The sequence below is a fragment of the Dipodomys merriami genome, unplaced genomic scaffold, assembly GCF_024711535.1.
Source record: "Dipodomys merriami isolate MVZ:Mamm:240054 unplaced genomic scaffold, mDipMer1.0.p SCAF_82, whole genome shotgun sequence".
NCBI classification, from domain to species: Eukaryota; Metazoa; Chordata; class Mammalia; order Rodentia; family Heteromyidae; genus Dipodomys; species Dipodomys merriami.
In genome coordinates, this window is record NW_027206424.1 from 5,653,568 (window position 1) to 5,671,269 (window position 17,702).

A 17,702-nucleotide genomic window follows, 5' to 3' on the forward strand; every position below is an offset into this window, starting at 1 on the left:
ATGGGTGTTGGCACTAACCCCACGAGGGAGGGACAGCTCACCCAGGCCTACCTGGGTTCTCCTTTGGCAAAGTTTATAGCCTTCATGTACTGAGTCACACAGTTTTCAAATTCCTCCTAAAACAACATCAAGAATGCACAAGTGAAATGACCTTGCCGCCTAAGTGCCCTCCGTGGCTGTCACTTCTGCCGACACTCACACTGAAGACCGTGCTTACACACAGTGAGGAGCCCGGGGCGGGGGGCTGTGTGAGACAGAACCCCACAGCCTGCACCAGGCACCGGCTCCCCCAGCCCCCTGCTGCTCCTCAGACACAGCTGACACACGTCAGCCACCTGACAAGCAGTGACTGGTGCCACAGGGAAAGCGTCACCCTGGCTGTCACTCCATTTTGCTAACACGACTCTAAGACCTGTGTAGGCTGCCACCCGCTGATGCTGGGTTCCGGGTGCTCTCACCAGGTTGTTCACGGACTGTGGCGCACATAACTGGGCCCTGCACAGGTGTGCTCGGCCCAGAAACTGGGTGACGGGTCCCTTCACCTTGAAGTACATCTGGATGCAGTCCTCGCTCACCTCTGGCCGTCCCATCTGCAAGACAACAGGACCGAAAGAGAACCTGAAAGATTCTCTTTGGATGGTACATCCTGAGTACCGACCCCCTGACCCCCAGGGTCACCCACACACCCCTCCCCCATGGGATCACTCCCTCTCCCCCATGGGTCATCCATACACCCCTCCTCCAAGGATCATTGCCCTCCCCCTCCCCTCCCTCCCAGGGTCACCCGCCCACCCCTACCTCCCTCACACCATCACTGACCCCACCCTTCCCTTGGGTCCCCCCGCCCCACTGGTGCATCCAGAGGTAGGGATGCCCTCCCAAGGGGCTGGGCAGTCACCTTGAGAGCCTGTTCTGCACACAGCACAAACAGGTCTGGGCTGAAGCTTTCTGAGGGGTCGAACTCAGACTTCCCCAGGTTGGCAGATTTGATCAACTGGTAGGCTCGTTCCAGGGCCTCTGCGTCTATCCAAGGAGGGGTGGGCGGAGGCACAAGGTGTTAGGAGAGAAGACCCACCCAGCAGGCCCATGGAGACCCCATGTCCCACCCATTGGCCCACGGAGACCCCATGTCCCACCTAGGTCTAGCCCACGGGGTGGGAGGTCCGGCCCACAGGGTGGGAGGTCCGGGCCCACGGGGGTGGGAGGTCCGGGCCCACGGGGGTGGGAGGTCCGGGCCCACGGGGGTGGGAGGTCCGGCCCACAGGGTGGGAGGTCCGGCCCACGGGGGTGGGAGGTCTGGGCCCACGGGGGTGGGAGGTCCGGGCCCACGGGGGTGGGAGGTCCGGCCCACAGGGTGGGAGGTCCGGCCCACGGGGGTGGGAGGTCCGGCCCACGGAGATCAGAGGTCCGGCCCATGGGGATCAGAGGTCTGGCCCATGGAGATCAGAGGTCCGGCCCACAGGGTGGGAGGTCCGGCCCACGGGGGTGGGAGGTCAGGGCCCACAGGGTGGGAGGTCCGGCCCACGGGGGTGGGAGGTCAGGGCCCACAGGGTGGGAGGTCCGGCCCACAGGGTGGGAGGTCCGGGCCCACGGGGGTGGGAGGTCCGGCCCACGGAGATCAGAGGTCCGGCCCATGGGGATCAGAGGTCTGGCCCATGGAGATCAGAGGTCCGGCCCACAGGGTGGGAGGTCCGGCCCATGGGGATCAGAGGTCCGGGCCCACGGGGGTGGGAGGTCTGGGCCCACGGGGGTGGGAGGTCCGGGCCCACGGGGGTGAGAGGTCCGGCCCACGGGGGTGGGAGGTCCGGCCCACGGGGGAGGGAGGTCCGGCCCACGGGGGTGGGAGGTCCGGCCCACAGGGTGGGAGGTCCGGGCCCACAGGGTGGGAGGTCCGGGCCCACGGGGGAGGGAGGTCCGGGCCCACGGGGGTGGGAGGTCTGGGCCCACGGGGAGAGAGGTCCGGCCCACGGGGGAGGGAGGTCCGGGCCCACGGGGGAGGGAGGTCCGGCCCACGGGGGAGGGAGGTCCGGCCCACGGGGGTGGGAGGTCTGGGCCCACGGGGAGAGAGGTCCGGCCCACGGGGGTGAGAGGTCCGGCCCACGGGGGAGGGAGGTCCGGCCCACGGGGGAGGGAGGTCCGGCCCACGGGGGTGGGAGGTCCGGCCCACAGGGTGGGAGGTCCGGGCCCACAGGGTGGGAGGTCCGGGCCCACGGGGGTGGGAGGTCTGGGCCCACGGGGAGAGAGGTCCGGCCCACGGGGGAGGGAGGTCCGGGCCCACGGGGGAGGGAGGTCCGGGCCCACGGGGGTGGGAGGTCCGGCCCACGGGTACCTTGGCGGCTCTCTGCGCGGGCCAGCTCCTGTGTGATGACCAGGTCCATGGCGCCTGGGCCGAGCTCCGTCAGCCAAGGCCCCGACCAACGGCGGTTGCCTAGCGACCAGCCGGACGCGGATCTGGCCCGCGGGGAGGGGGAGAGGCGTGAGACCGGCGGAACCGCTGCCGGCGGCTCAGCTCCGCGCGGGGCGGGGCGCGGGCTGCTGCTGGCCTGCCAACCTCCAACCACCGCTGTCTGTCCTGCTAGGAGAGGAGCGAGGAGCGAGGAGCGAGGAGCCGCGCCCCGCAGAACGACCCAGGTGAGCGCTGCTCCTGGCGCCCAGCACCCAGCCCTGTGCGGGAAAGGGGCCACACCTGCGCGGGAGGCTGGGGCCGGGAGGCTGGGCGGGGCCTGGGTGTAAAGGGGTGTGGCCTGTGGGAGGCTGGGGCGGGGCCTGGGTGTAAAGGGTGTGGCCCTGTGGGAGGCTGGGGCGGAGCCTGGGGTGTAAAGGGGTGTGGCCTGTGGGAGGCTGGGGAGGAGCCTGGGGTGTAAAGGGGTGTGGCCCTGTGGGAGGCTGGGGCGGGGCCTGGGTGTAAAGGGGTGTGGCCCTGTGGGAGTCTGGGTGGGGCCTGAGAGTAAAAGTGTGGCCTGCGTATAAAGGGGTGTGGCCCTGTGGGAGGCTGGGGGCGGAGCCTGGGTGTAAAGGGGTGTGGCCCTGTGAGAGGCTGGGGCGGAGCCTGGGTATAAAGGGGTGTGGCCCTGTGGGAGTCTGGGTGGGGCCTGAGAGTAAAGGTGTGGCCTGCGTATAAAGGGGTGTGGCCCTTTGGGAGGCTGGGGCGGAGCCTGGGTGTAAAGGGGTGTGGCCCTGTGGGAGGCTGGGGGCGGAGCCTGGGCATAAAGGGGCGTGGCCCTGTGGGAGGCTGCGGGCACCTGTAGATTGTTGAGCGCTGCAACCTGGGTTCAGGGCTGGGGAGGAGACGCCCATTCTGTGGGTGGAATCCAATAGTGATCTGCTTTACTGGGGAGAAGCTCTTTAGCTCCACGCTTCCGTTTGGAGTCCGGTGTCTTCCCTTCCGAGATCTGCCCAGGTTCTCTAGCGCTCTCCCGTCCAGTTGCTTAGGCTTTCCTGCAGGGGAGGTCCTCTTCCCCTGTGGACGTCTCGCCTTCCAGCTGCGTCTGCTTGGAGTCTGGCTGGATTTGTTTGGCACATTCATTGAACTGAAATGCCTATAGCTGTGCATCGTTACTTCTGGGCCCTCTACTCTCTGGTTTGTTCCTAAGGCTCTGACGCCAGAGAGTGTGAATCTCCAGAGAGATTGCCGTGGTCACTGAAGGCCTTCATGTTTGTACAGGAACTTTAGGATTGCCTAGGAAGGCCTAGACGTATTCCAGCTCTTACAGATGAGGGGAAGAGAGGGTTACAGTGGCTCAAGAGCTGTGTGCACAGGTCCATAGAAAATGAGGCTTGTCGAAACGAACTCAGAGAAATGGAAACGGGTTTTATTGTACTGTTTGCAGTTATTTCTTTTTTCTTTTTTGTCCTTTGGTTTAGTCTCTGTTGTCACTTTTTTTTAAATTTCTGTACCCTTTGTTTTGTGGATAAGCTCATCTGATTTGGGGAAGGGAAGAGGAATCACAGAAACCGTGGGTGAACCAATTCAACAGTGATACTCACTAGACTATGTTGTAAATGAACGTTACAACTTGGTGGGGAGGGAGCAGGGAGGAGGAAAAGTGGAAGAAAATGAGGGTTCAAAAAGAAATCTGCTCATTTCCTGACTTATGTGACTAACCCTCTGCACACCACCTTCCCATGTGACTGTAACCCTCTGCACACCACCTTCTCAGTAAAATTTAAAAGTTTTTGGAATCTTGGTGGGGATTTTATTGACTCTGTAGGTTGCTTATGCCAATATAATAATTTTCACAATATTATGTATACCCATGAACATGACAGATTTTTCTACCTTATGGTTTCTTCCATTTTTTTTCTTCAGGGTTTATCTTTTTTTTTTTTTTTTTTTTTTTTTACAGCACTGGTATTTAAACTGCAAGTGAACCAGTATAAAAAAAGACGTCTCATAGGTGCATGACAAAAACAAACGAACACCCAAAAGTCTGGCCCTGGCTTAAAATCAACGTGTTAACACTTGCCTACAGGGCACTGACTTACAAGCCTCCTTGTCCTCCTGTAGAAGGCACATGGCTGGTGTCTCGGGGAAGAGGCCTGTGTGTGCTTAGTCTGTGCTTGCAGTAAACGCCTCAGCTGGTAGCTGTGTGTGTCAGCCCCGCTACCAGGAGGCTGAGCTCTGAGGATCGCTGCTCAAAGCCAGTCTGGGCAGGAAAATTTGTGAGACTCTTGTCTCCAGTTAACTGTCAAAAAAAAGCCAGAAGTAGAGCTGTGGCTCAAGTAATAAAATGCTAGCCTTGAGCAGAATGAAGCTCAAGGCTAGGCCTTGAGGTTAAGCCCCAGGACCAGCACCAATAAACAAACCAACAAAGAAATAGCAAATAAATACTTTCCCAAGAAATGGCCTCTGGCTGCCTGAGGTTTTTGTTTTTGTTTTTGTTTGCTTGGTTTTTTTTTTTGGGGGGGGGGTCCGGTCGTGGGGCCTGAACTCTGGGCCTGGGCGCTGTCCTCAGCTCTTCAGCTCAAGGCTAGCGCTCTACCACTTGAGCCACAGCACCACTTCTGGCTTTTTCTTTTCCGGCTTACATGGTGCTGAGGAATTGAACCCAGGGCCTCATGCATGCAAGGCAAGCGCTCTACCATGGAGCCACCTTCCCAGCCCCTGTTTTTGTTTTGCCAGAACCATTGGCAAAAATGGTTTGGTATGACACATTGGCTTAACTGGCAGGATTTGTTGGTAAATATGGCCGGTTCCCTGGCAGATCTCAGGCCTCACCTTGCCAGGCAGAGCGTCCCCAGTCCCACCTAGGCCCTCCTCAAGGTTTCTGAGTTTTCCTTGCATGGTGTTTTTGGCCTTTTCGTTAGGTACTTAATCAAGGCTTTCACGAAGGAGTTGCTCTCCTAGTCCCTTCTCTCTGTTTCTCAGAACTCTATGCCGCCTAGGCTGGCCTCACACCCGTGATCTTTCTAGCTCAGCCTCCCATGTACAGGGAGTACAGGCATGTGCCACCATGCCCTGCTAAACTTTGATCTCGTAGCCCTTTGGCCACTGTCTGTTTCCTGGCACACTTCCGATGGAGACCCATACCAGAGCCCCACAGGAGTGACCACACTCCACTCACACCTGGGCCTGTTGGTGAGACTTAGATTCAGACACAGCCCACAGGAATGAGGGTGAACGGATCTCTGACAATTATGTGTTTACATTTCCTTAGATACCTAAAAATGTGACACGTGATGTCACATGATGTACATATGGGTGTGTACTTGTGACGTATATGCTACATGTGTGGGTATCCTGTGACCTAGAGGGGCTCACATCTGGATACATGCATCAGGCGTTGAGCACCGATTCCACCTGACCCTCCACTGGAGAAATCATGACTTTCTTTCTGCCCACCTGAAACCTGGGGGCTGGCCTGGGGATGACATGGACTGACATGGGGTCTGGCCTCAGTGACCCTCCTGCAGACCGGGCTCCTGTGTGACCAGCACTGCCTGCCCAGCCTCTCCAGAGGCCCTCAGCAATGTGCCGGGTCAGGAAGAAGATCAAGATTTCATTCTGGAGTGTGGTGCTGTGGCACATGTGGGAAAGCAGGTTTTCCTTGGTACTTTTCAAAGCTAACGGTCCCCTGAGCTTCAGGCTCTGGAGCAACACACCAACTGAAGAGAGATGCCCAATCCCTGCTGATGTAGCCATCTGTTCATTCACAAAGGCAACCCTCAAGTGGGTCTGTGTTTATCCATAAAGATTCTCTGCACCATGTGATAAAGTATTTACTTCTGTCAAGGAAGTATCTCCCAAACATTGCATCTGAGGCCATTAAATATTAAAACTAGTTTTTTTCTGGTCACACAGTAGTCATAAATACCAACACTGTGACACAAGTTGTTTTTCTTGCTGGATTTATTTCACTTTATCAAGACCACTCAGTTCACTCCAACCTACTTTGCATGCCTGAGAACTGAGTATGGAGGTTTGGGGTGTTAGTTGACACTGAAGTCCATGTCCTCTGCAGGAGCTCCCAGGCTGCCCTGGCCAGCAGTATCCATCTGCCTCCTGTCTCCCCGCGCTGTGCCCATACCCCTGGCCAGCAGGAGCACAGAGGCAGAGATGTCCCCCACCCTCCACACGGGCCAGCTGTGACGGGGGTCTCAGTCCTCTCCAAGATGCTGACCCTCTCTGTCCTCTTCTAGATGCTGACCCTCTCTGTCATCTCTCCTAGATGCTGACCCTCTCTGTCCTCTTCTAGATGCTGACCCTCTCTGTCCTCTCTCCAAGATGCTGACCCTCTCTGTCCTCTTCTAGATGCTGATCCTCTCTGTCCTCTCCTAGATGCTGACCCTCTCTGTCCTCTCCAAGATGCTGACCCTCTCTGTCCTCTCTCCTAGATGCTGACCCTCTCTGTCCTCTTCTAGATGCTGACCCTCTCTGTCCTCTCTCCTAGATGCTGACCCTCTCTGTCCACTCTTCTAGATGCTGACCCTCTCTGTCCTCTTCTAGATGCTGACCCTCTCTGTCCTCTCTCCTAGATGCTGACCCTCTCTGTCCTCTCTTCTACATGCTGACCCTCTCTGTCCTCTCCTAGATGCTGACCCTCTCTGTCCTCTCTTCTAGATGCTGACCCTCTCTGTCCTCTCTTCTAGATGCTGACCCTCTCTGTCCTCTCCTAGATGCTGACCCTCTCTGTCCTCTTCTAGATGCTGACCCTCTCTGTCCTCTCCTAGATGCTGACCCTCTCTGTCCTCTCTTCTAGATGCTGACCCTCTCTGTCCTCTCTTCTAGATGCTGACCCTCTCTCTCCTCTCTCCTAGATGCTGACCCTCTCTGTCCTCTTCTAGATGCTGACTCTCTGTCCTCTCCTAGATGCTGACCCTCTCTGTACTCTTCTAGATGCTGACCCTCTCTGTCCTCTCTCCTAGATGCTGACCCTCTCTGTCCTCTTCTAGATGCTGACCCTCTCTGTCCTCTCCTAGATGCTGACTCTCTGTCCTCTCCTAGATGCTGTCCCTCTCTGTCCTCTTCTAGATGCTGACCCTCTCTGTCCTCTCTCCTAGATGCTGACCCTCTCTGTCCTCTCTCCTAGATGCTGACCCTCTCTGTCCTCTCTCCTAGATGCTGACCCTCTCTGTCCTCTCTCCTAGATGCTGACCCTCTCTGTCCTCTTCTAGATGCTGACCCTCTCTGTCCTCTCTCCTAGATGCTGACCCTCTCTGTCCTCTCCTAGATGCTGACCCTTTCTGTCCTCTCTCCTAGATGCTGACCCTCTCTGTCCTCTCTCCTAGATGCTGACCCTCTCTGTCCTCTTCTAGATGCTGACCCTCTCTGTCCTCTCTCCTAGATGCTGACCCTCTCTGTCCTCTCCTAGATGCTGACCCTTTCTGTCCTCTCTCCTAGATGCTGACCCTCTCTGTCCTCTTCTAGATGCTGACCCTCTCTGTCCTCTCTCCTAGATGCTGACCCTCTCTGTCCTCTCTTCTACATGCTGACCCTCTCTGTCCTCTCTTCTAGATGCTGACCCTCTCTGTCCTCTCTCCTAGATGCTGACCCTCTCTGTCCTCTCTTCTAGATGCTGACCCTCTCTGTCCTCTCTCCTAGATGCTGACCCTCTCTGTCCTCTTCTAGATGCTGACCCTCTCTGTCCTCTCTCCTAGATGCTGACCCTCTCTGTCCTCTCCTAGATGCTGACCCTCTCTGTCCTCTTTAGATGCTGACCCTCTCTGTCCTCTCTCCTAGATGCTGACCCTCTCTGTCTTCTTCTAGATGCTGTCCCTCTCTGTCCTTTCTTCTGGATGTCACCGGTACCCGTAGCAGAATGTCCTTGTCACCCGGCCAGTCCCCCCAAGCCACATTGGGCTCCACATTGGGGCTCCAGGTCTAGCGGAAGAAAGTTGCCCACCAATGTCTCCCTCCCCACTTCCCTCCGAGGCCACGGGATATCCTGTGGACCAGTTCTGTAGTGGTGTCTGGACCCCACAGATGGAGACCCAGTGGCACAGACCCCCACTTCTGCCAGTCCCAAGGAGCCCACACTTCGCACCCTTGTGCACAGTCTGACCCCACTCCAGGCTGGAAACTTGCTGGAAGAGCTCAAAGAACGCGGAAACGTTACAATGTCACAAGCCTATCATAAGCACCAACGAAGCCGCTACACCAACAGCCAGATGAAGAGGCAGACAGAAAGGCGGCGAGCACCTTCCCACATCTGTCTCCCGGTTACCTTTGGCTCAAAACAGTCCTCATGCCAAAGCATGAATTTTGATCATCCGTGTCAGTCTGCCTGTCAGCCTATCTTCTTGTCTGTCTGTACATCTGCCTGCTTATCTTGCTGGTTGGTTTGTTTATATTTGTTTTATTCTGCCTGTCCATCTATCTGTGTGCCCATCTGTCTGCCTGACAATCTGCCCGTCTGTCTGTCTGTCTGTCTGTGTACCTGACCATCTGCCTGCCTGCCTGTTGGCCTGACTGCTCCTCTGTCTGCCTGACAGTCTGCCCGTCTGTCTGCCTGTCTGTCGAGGATTCTGCACTTGGAGTCACAGCAGTAAGGATCTTGTGCATCTAGCATTTTGCAAACATAGTTGAATTCTCCGCCGATGATGTATTGATTTACATGTCTACTGACAAGAACAAGCACAGAGTGTCTTCACACCATGTCTACATAGGCTGCTGTCAGACTCGCTGACTATTGCCGTGCGATGACAGACCAGCTTTCCTCTTGTAGTGCTAACCTGCATTTGTCTTATCAGGAGCTAATGTGGGCATCTTGACTGCAGGCCTCAGCCTCACTTCCTTTGGTCAGCTGGCCCTCATACTTGTCACAGACTGTCTGTAGCCAGCGCTTGGCAATGTTCTATTTGTCAGGCACTTTGTATGTGAAGGCAATGATCAGGTGTAATTTGTATTTAAAGGGTATCTCCTGTTTTTGTGGTTGTTGTGTTTGATTTACCTTACGTTTGGTCAGAGGATTTTAAAAGTCAAATGCAGCCGAGTTTGGGGGCGGCCTCCTGCCAAGCTGGGGGCAGAGCCGGGGCCCCAGCAGCTCGAGGCCCGGCCTCACTGCCGCATGCCAGTCTTTGGGGAGCCCGTGGTTAGGAGACCCCAGCCGGCCCCTCGCACACGAGGTCCTGTGCGTGCGAGCCAGCTCTGCAGAGCTCACGGTACTGTTTTTGTTGTTCCAATTTACAATATGCTCGGCATCTGCTGTGTTAGGCCATTCCTCGCTTAAAGCCTGCATTTGTTCTATCTTTCCAGGCTATATCTGCATGTTTATTTCTATGTGAATCTGGTCTAGTTTAAAAAATACACAAAACATAAAGCAAAAAACATACTGTTGGCATTGTCACTGGGATCGTACTGAAGACATAGATGAGTGGAGAGACTGACACCTTTCAGAGGGTGCAGTGTGTGGCCAGACGTGCTGTGGTCCCTTCTGTCTCCTCACTGTTCTGGTTGGTGATAGTGACCTGGAATGTGTGTCTCCATGTTGATAAGGGAGGCTTATCAATATGGGTAGACCTCTAACACGGGGGGGGGGGAGTGGGGGGGTTGTCCTGGGCACCGTTCTCATAGACTGGGTTCGTCAGGACCTAGGGAACTGGGCTGCATGTTTTGTTGCTTGGAGCAGCTGCATGGGTCTATGTTTGTGTGCACATGTGGTTTTGATATGTGCACATGTGCACGTGTGCAAGTGTTCATATGTATAAGCATGTGTGTGTGTGGATGTGTGCATGGGTCTGGATATGTGCACGCATATCGACACAGAATATGCTGTGGCGGCATGTTTCGAGGTGACAGTCAACAATTCAAGGAGATGCTTTCTGGGCCTTCACTCTGCTTAAATGCAGAACTTCCAGAGGACTCAGCTGCCATGAGCATTTTGAGGGACGCCTCGGCACTCAGAGCAAGCTGAGAAAACGTGTGAACAGAAGCCCGCCGACTTTCGCTCGGCCCCTGTGTGCCACGCCGACTCCAGTGGAGTCTGCTTAGCATGGGAAACCATCTATCAGACTAAGATAGGGGCTTCAGAGACCTATCTCTGAGTTTTGGGACTTCACCGAAGTCTACCTCAGAGAATGGGGCTTTACAGAAACCTATCTCCAAGTTTTGGGACTTCACCGAAGTCTACCTTGGAGAATAGGGCTTCTAAGAGGCCTACTCCTGGAAAAAGGCTGGCAAACCCCTGGGAAAGATGTGTTTCTGTCTTTCTTCTCCTCATAAGAGTGCCTATCAATCTTTTACTGTTTCTGCTGTTCATTGTACTTACTCATTGTCAACGTTCCCTTATTCAAAGCTCTTTCTTAAGAGTGTTGACGACTCCAATATCTGATGAGTGTCTTAAAAATATGACTAACTCACCAGAGTTAAGTGCTACCCTGAAACCCCTCTTATGGAGGCTAGTAGACAAGCCATAAGCAAATATAAAAGTATTGGGGGTTTCACAAAGTCACTTCAGCAGAAGGAACTGTAAGAAATTTACAAGAAGCTGTAGGCACGGCTAGAACAGAAGGAATGTATGGCAATTGCTGAGATAACTACTTAGGAGAAAGAACTTCCTGGTACTCTCATTTACTAAGAGACTTGCTAGATCTAGGCCTCCGTGACCTTACTATTAAAGAAGGAACAGGAAAAATCTTATGGGATAATTAAGGCCTCTATAGAAATAAGGTAATGGTGAGATGGTGACAAACGTCGAAACCCATTATATTTCTTAGAGATAAGCCGGAAACAAGTGCCTTTCAGGCGACCAGCTGGTGACCACTAAGAATGAAGCCCTGCAGCAAGATTGTGTAAACTTTTGCCCTTTCAGGCGACCAGCTGGTGACCACCCAAGAATGAAGCCCTGCAGCAAGATTGTGTAACCTTCTGCCCCTTTTTCTTATGAAGACTTCTGTTATAAAAGTTTGTTATCCTCTGCATTAAATAGCACTCAGCATCCACTCCTAATGTGTGTGAGTTGTCTGTTTGCCATCTCCCCATCCTATTCCAGGTTCCTCCCCTAGGTATCCTCCGTCGTCGTCCCGACAGAACCCGGTCCGCGGCACCTGTGGGAGTGGCTGCTTCACCACCGTCTTACACAAAGCTATTTTAGTTAAGCCACACCTGTCAATTATTCTCTGGGGGCTGGAGGCCCCTCGCTCAAGTGGTAGAGCACCAGTTACGTACAAACTGTTTTTCTGACATGTGCCTGTGTTGACCAGGTGTCTCGTTTTGGTTGATTGCTTGGATCAACTTTGAACTCCATTCAAAGTGGCCAGGTGCACAATATTGTGAGCTTAAGTTCTGACCAGTGGGATGAAAGGCAGTAAAACACTGGGTGGGCCGCTGGACCCAGCTTGCTGCCTTGGCAGCAACAGGCCCTTCTGCAGAAGGAAAATCAACCTTTCTAGCTGGTGATTTCCTCTGTCACGGCCCGCCAGTTAGTCTCTGCAGCCTCACCTTCTTCCCCTACGGCCTGATGGAAAAGGCCCAGGGCTGTTTGCTTTTGCTGCCTGTGTGTACATCTGTCTGTGTACACGTGTGCATGCATGTGCATGCATGCGTGTATATGCAAGGATTTGTGTGTGTGCATGCACATGTGTGCAAGAATGTGTGTGCACGTATGTGTGCGCATGAGTGCATTGCATACACGTGTGCATGCAAGGATGCATTTGCTTATATGTGTGCAAACATGCATGTGCATGCCTATAGGTATGCATGTGTGCGCACGCATGTGTACACACATGTATGTGCACACATCTGTGTGTGTATTGTGTGTGCATGTGTGTGCATGCATGTGTGTGAATAAACTTCATCTTCTCTCTCTAATCTGTCTTTTATCAGTTTAATCTGCAGAATCCCAAGAAGGAATTCAGAGGAAATTTTTTTCTACCTGATCTTCTTATTTCCTGTGTCTCGTTAGATTCGCTAATGATTTCTATTTTATTGTTATAAGAATCAGCTTTGGCTTTGGATTTGTTTGTTGACGCCATCATTTTCTTTCTTTCCTTGTGCCTGGCGAGGGCTACAGGCTGTCCCTGAGCCTCTTCAGCTCCAGGTTAGCGGTAGGCCACCTGAGCCACAGGGCCACTTCCAGCTTTTTTTTAGTAGATTTTAGTGGAGATAAGAATCTTTCGGCCTTTCTTTCCTAGGCTGGCTTTGAACCGCAGTCCTCAGATCTCAGCCTCCAAATTGGGAGGATTACATGTGAGAGCTAGTGGTGCTCCAGCCTATCGTCTTCTGTTTTCCAGATCACTAATTCCTGCTTAGGCCTGGTGACACCCTGTGTGCTGGCTGGGCGGGAGCTGGACGCCTGGCTTCGCTGATCTCTCCTGTTCCTGGCCTGTGTGGCTGCAGGCTGAGCTGCCTCCTGTAGCACTGATGCGCAGTCGCCAATGACTGGCTGAAGACCACAAAATCCTGGCTGTGGCCACGTGGTGCAGCGCTCCCCACAGGCCGTGAGGAACTCACAGAGAGGGTCCCAGGATCTGAGGCTGGAGCTGGTGAAAGAACACGGCACGCCCGCAGGTCGCGCCCTGCCAGGCAGACCGGGCTCACCACCCCGGCACGCCCGCAGGTCGCGCCCTGCCAGGCAGACCGGGCTCACCACCCCGGCACGCCCGCCGGTCGCGCCCTGCCAGGCAGACCGGGCTCACCACCCCGGCACGCCCGCCGGTCGCGCCCTGCCAGGCAGACCGGGCTCACCAGGAGCTGCCAGCCGGTGGTGCTCGGCAGTGAGCAGCGGAGCTACCCCGCTGCGGCGGCCGTCACCATCTTTCCACACGGATCACCTCCTGAGCAACACCACTCTCCTTGCCGTTGCTTCCTAGATCTTTCTGGCACTGTGTGTGACTTGGCTCTGTAATGAGTCAGAACATTAAAAATGTCCAGTGGAGATGTCTTGTCTTACACTTCGGCTTGCTTTCTGGCCTCGGTGCCCTGTGAGCCAGAGAATTTGCTGTGGCTTCCAGGGGTCTGAGACACACACTCAACACACACGGCTGTCACAGGCCACAGGCTGACACACTCGCCCAGCATGCAGGACGTCCACACCGCAGACTGACACACACTCAACCTGCATGGCCATCCCACACCACAGACTGACACACTCGCCCAGCATGCAGGGCTGTTCACACCGCAGACTGACACACACTCAACACACACGGCTGTCACAGGCCACAGGCTGACACACTCGCCCAGCATGCAGAGCTGTTCACACCGCAGACTGACACACACTCAACACACACGGCCGTCACAGGCCACAGGCTGACACACCCGCCCAGCATGCAGGGCTGTTCACACCGCAGACTGACACACACTCAACACACACGGCCGTCACAGGCCACAGGCTGACACACTCGCCCAGCATGCAGGGCTGTTCACACCGCAGACTGACACACACTCAACACACACGGCCGTCCCACGCCACAGGCTGACACACCCGCCCAGCATGCGTGGCCGTCCGACACTGCTTGGACGCATCCAGCAACTGTCCATTTTATCGGGGCTGTCGACCCTGGGACAATGACTCTCCAGTATAGCCGTGCTGGGGGTTGCACACCTCGTGTGGCATCGGCTCCTTTTAATCAGTGAGTGAATTCCCACCAGTTCTCCTTGCACTTTCCTCCTCCTCCTCCTCTGTGCTGCACTAACTGCAGCAGCGTGATTGACAGCCGTGGCCAGGCGGGTCCCACGTCACTCCACGCATTTTGACACATGTGTGGTGACGTGCACCCCTCGTGGGTGCAGGGTGCGCTGTGGCCGGGGGGGCGCCCTCCTCAGCGGCATTCTGCCCAGAGCTGCACACGTGCTGCGGGGTGGTGTGGGAGGGGGCTGCACAGCGCTGTGGCTCCTGTTGACCGACAGCGTCACCTGCTCACGGCTGCCGCCGCTGCCACCAAAGCCCGGAGCTCCCCAGGCCCCGGAACGTCGTGAGCTGGCCAGGAGCAGGCTGCACACTGTCTGTCTCCCGTGGGTGACTGTGGAGGCACGAAGGCGTGGCGCCTCTCACCGCCCCCTGCCTTTCCTGTCCTGTTGCCGATGGGCCTTGGTCCCGATGGGAGGCGCCGCTCTAAGGGGCAGCCCAGACCTTCGTTACTTGGTCGTCTGCATGGAGGCGGTGCAGGAGGCAGTGTGGGATCCGCCGCCTGCCAGAGGGCCTGCGGGCCCAGGGACGGCTGGCCAGCAGAAGCACCGTCAACCGCTCAGCCAGGAGCCGGGACCCAGGGACGGCCGGCCAGCAGAAGCACCGTCAACCGCTCAGCCAGGAGCCGGGACCCAGGGACGGCCGGCCAGCAGAAGCACCGTCAACCGCTCAGCCAGGAGCCGGGACCCAGGGACGGCCGGCCAGCAGAAGCACCGGCAACCGCTCAGCCAGGAGCCGGGACCCAGGGACGGCTGGCCAGCAGAAGCACCGGCAACCGCTCAGCCAGGAGCCGGCCCCAAGACGCAGCGCATGCCGGAGTCCAGGTGCCTGGAATAGACACCAGGCCCAGGGAGGCCAGTTATTTTATAAGGAACAGAAGTCTGCACAAGTCCCGGACGCCCACAGGGAGGCGTGAGTCACTGTTGTACCCCCACCCTGGAGTGGTCCGCAAGGCCAGGCCTGCAGAAATAGTATGTTCCGGAGTATCATGCCCAGGAAGGGGCCTGGAGAAGAAGGCAGAGCCGGAGGCAAACACACCAGGGCGCAGGCTGGCAGTGTTAGTGCAGGGCACAGGCTGGCAGTGTTAGTGCAGGGCACAGGCTGGCAGTGTTAGTGCAGGGGGGCTGGCAGTGTTAGTGCAGGGGGGCTGGCAGTGTTAGTGCAGGGGCAGGCTGGCAGTGTTAGTGCAGGGGCAGGCTGGCAGTGTTAGTGCAGGGCAGGCTGGCAGTGTTAGTGCAGGGGCAGGCTGGCAGTGTTAGTGCAGGGCGCAGGCTGGCAGTGTTAGTGCAGGCGCAGGCTGGCAGTGTTAGTGCAGGGCGCAGGCTGGCAGTGTTAGTGCAGGGCGCAGGCTGGCAGTGTTAGTGCAGGCGCAGGCTGGCAGTGTTAGTGCAGGGCGCAGGCTGGCAGTGTTAGTGCAGGGCGCAGGCTGGCAGTGTTAGTGCAGGGCGCAGGCTGGCAGTGTTAGTGCAGGGGGGCTGGCAGTGTTAGTGCAGGGCGCAGGCTGGCAGTGTTTGTGCAGGGCGCAGGCTGGCAGTGTTTGTGCAGGGGCAGGCTGGCAGTGTTAGTGCAGGGGGGCTGGCAGTGTTAGTGCAGGGGGGCTGGCAGTGTTAGTGCAGGGCGCAGGCTGGCAGTGTTAGTGCAGGGGCAGGCTGGCAGTGTTAGTGCAGGGGGCAGGCTGGCAGTGTTAGTGCAGGGGGCAGGCTGGCAGTGTTAGTGCAGGGCGCAGGCTGGCAGTGTTAGTGCAGGCGCAGGCTGGCAGTGTTAGTGCAGGGCGCAGGCTGGCAGTGTTAGTGCAGGGCGCAGGCTGGCAGTGTTAGTGCAGGGGCAGGCTGGCAGTGTTAGTGCAGGGGGCAGGCTGGCAGTGTTAGTGCAGGGGGGCTGGCAGTGTTAGTGCAGGGGGGCTGGCAGTGTTAGTGCAGGGCGCAGGCTGGCAGTGTTAGTGCAGGGGCAGGCTGGCAGTGTTTGTGCAGGGCGCAGGCTGGCAGTGTTAGTGCAGGGCGCAGGCTGGCAGTGTTAGTGCAGGCGCAGGCTGGCAGTGTTAGTGCAGGGCGCAGGCTGGCAGTGTTAGTGCAGGGCGCAGGCTGGCAGTGTTAGTGCAGGGCGCAGGCTGGCAGTGTTAGTGCAGGGGGGCTGGCAGTGTTAGTGCAGGGGGCTGGCAGTGTTAGTGCAGGGCGCAGGCTGGCAGTGTTAGTGCAGGGGGCAGGCTGGCAGTGTTAGTGCAGGGCGCAGGCTGGCAGTGTTAGTGCAGGGGGCAGGCTGGCAGTGTTTGTGCAGGGGGGCTGGCAGTGTTAGTGCAGGGGGGCTGGCAGTGTTAGTGCAGGGCGCAGGCTGGCAGTGTTAGTGCAGGGCGCAGGCTGGCAGTGTTAGTGCAGGGGGCAGGCTGGCAGTGTTAGTGCAGGGGCAGGCTGGCAGTGTTAGTGCAGGGGGCAGGCTGGCAGTGTTAGTGCAGGGCGCAGGCTGGCAGTGTTAGTGCAGGGGGGCTGGCAGTGTTAGTGCAGGGGGCTGGCAGTGTTAGTGCAGGGCGCAGGCTGGCAGTGTTAGTGCAGGGCGCAGGCTGGCAGTGTTAGTGCAGGGGGCAGGCTGGCAGTGTTAGTGCAGGGCGCAGGCTGGCAGTGTTAGTGCAGGGGGCAGGCTGGCAGTGTTAGTGCAGGGGCAGGCTGGCAGTGTTAGTGCAGGGCAGGCTGGCAGTGTTAGTGCAGGGGGCAGGCTGGCAGTGTTAGTGCAGGGGCAGGCTGGCAGTGTTAGTGCAGGGGCAGGCTGGCAGTGTTAGTGCAGGGCGCAGGCTGGCAGTGTTAGTGCAGGGGGCAGGCTGGCAGTGTTAGTGCAGGGGCAGGCTGGCAGTGTTAGTGCAGGGCAGGCTGGCAGTGTTAGTGCAGGGGCAGGCTGGCAGTGTTAGTGCAGGGCGCAGGCTGGCAGTGTTAGTGCAGGGGGGCTGGCAGTGTTAGTGCAGGGCAGGCTGGCAGTGTTAGTGCAGGGCGCAGGCTGGCAGTGTTTGTGCAGGGCGCAGGCTGGCAGTGTTAGTGCAGGGCGCAGGCTGGCAGTGTTAGTGCAGGGCGCAGGCTGGCAGTGTTTGTGCAGCTCAGGCCCGAGCCTTCCAAATTCACTCCAGTTGCAGGGCCTCACACTCAAGTCAGTTGTGGTCACCTTGATTTTCCAGGAGATCATTGCACTCTGTTTTTCACATCACGAGTCTTAACGGAGAGCAGTTCATTTCTCATCGGAGTTCATCTCCCTCTCCAGGTCTCATTTTGTATGTTGGGATTTTTTTTCTGTGGCCTGGGGACCCCATCTGCACTGTGGTCTGGGACCCTACTAATAATGGAGCTCTGTGGCCTAGGCCCCCTCGATGCTGGAGTGGGTGGGGCTGGTCCTGTGGCCCAGGCCCCCTCCATTCTGGGATCTGGGGGCTGGTCCTGTGGCCCAGGCCCCCTCCATTCTGGGATCTGGGGGCTGGTCCTGTGGCCCAGGCCCCCTCCATTCTGGGATCTGGGGGCTGGACTAGCCGAGGGCCTGGCAGTGGTGGCATGCTGTAGAAATGGGCCAGGAGGCTGTGGGAGGTTTGTGTGCCCAGATCTCTAGCTGTGCCTCTTGGGCTGCTGATTGCAGAGGTGGCCTGTGTGGCTCTCTCAGAATTCACCA

General features: G+C 57.1%; 1 protein-coding gene and 1 long non-coding RNA gene across 2 annotated transcripts in view; one reads left to right on the top strand and one right to left on the bottom strand.

Annotated features, from left to right (window-relative positions):
* The window catches only part of Cfap46 (cilia and flagella associated protein 46), a 92,468-nt gene extending 90,050 nt beyond the window's left edge, over positions 1-2,418 (bottom strand). The window contains exons 1-4 of the mRNA XM_070011425.1: positions 2,330-2,418; positions 899-1,023; positions 459-590; positions 52-116 (exon numbers count right to left, since the gene is read on the bottom strand). Coding sequence (XP_069867526.1) covers positions 52-116; positions 459-590; positions 899-1,023; positions 2,330-2,378 — 371 coding nt within the window. The 5' untranslated portion in view covers positions 2,379-2,418. The remainder of the gene's footprint in view (positions 1-51; positions 117-458; positions 591-898; positions 1,024-2,329) is intronic.
* Positions 2,419-2,469: 51 nt separating this feature from the next.
* The window catches only part of LOC138819864 (uncharacterized), a 46,827-nt gene continuing 31,594 nt past the window's right edge, over positions 2,470-17,702 (top strand). Inside the window, exon 1 of the long non-coding RNA XR_011369656.1 lies at positions 2,470-2,631. This is a non-coding gene — a long non-coding RNA (uncharacterized lncRNA). The remainder of the gene's footprint in view (positions 2,632-17,702) is intronic.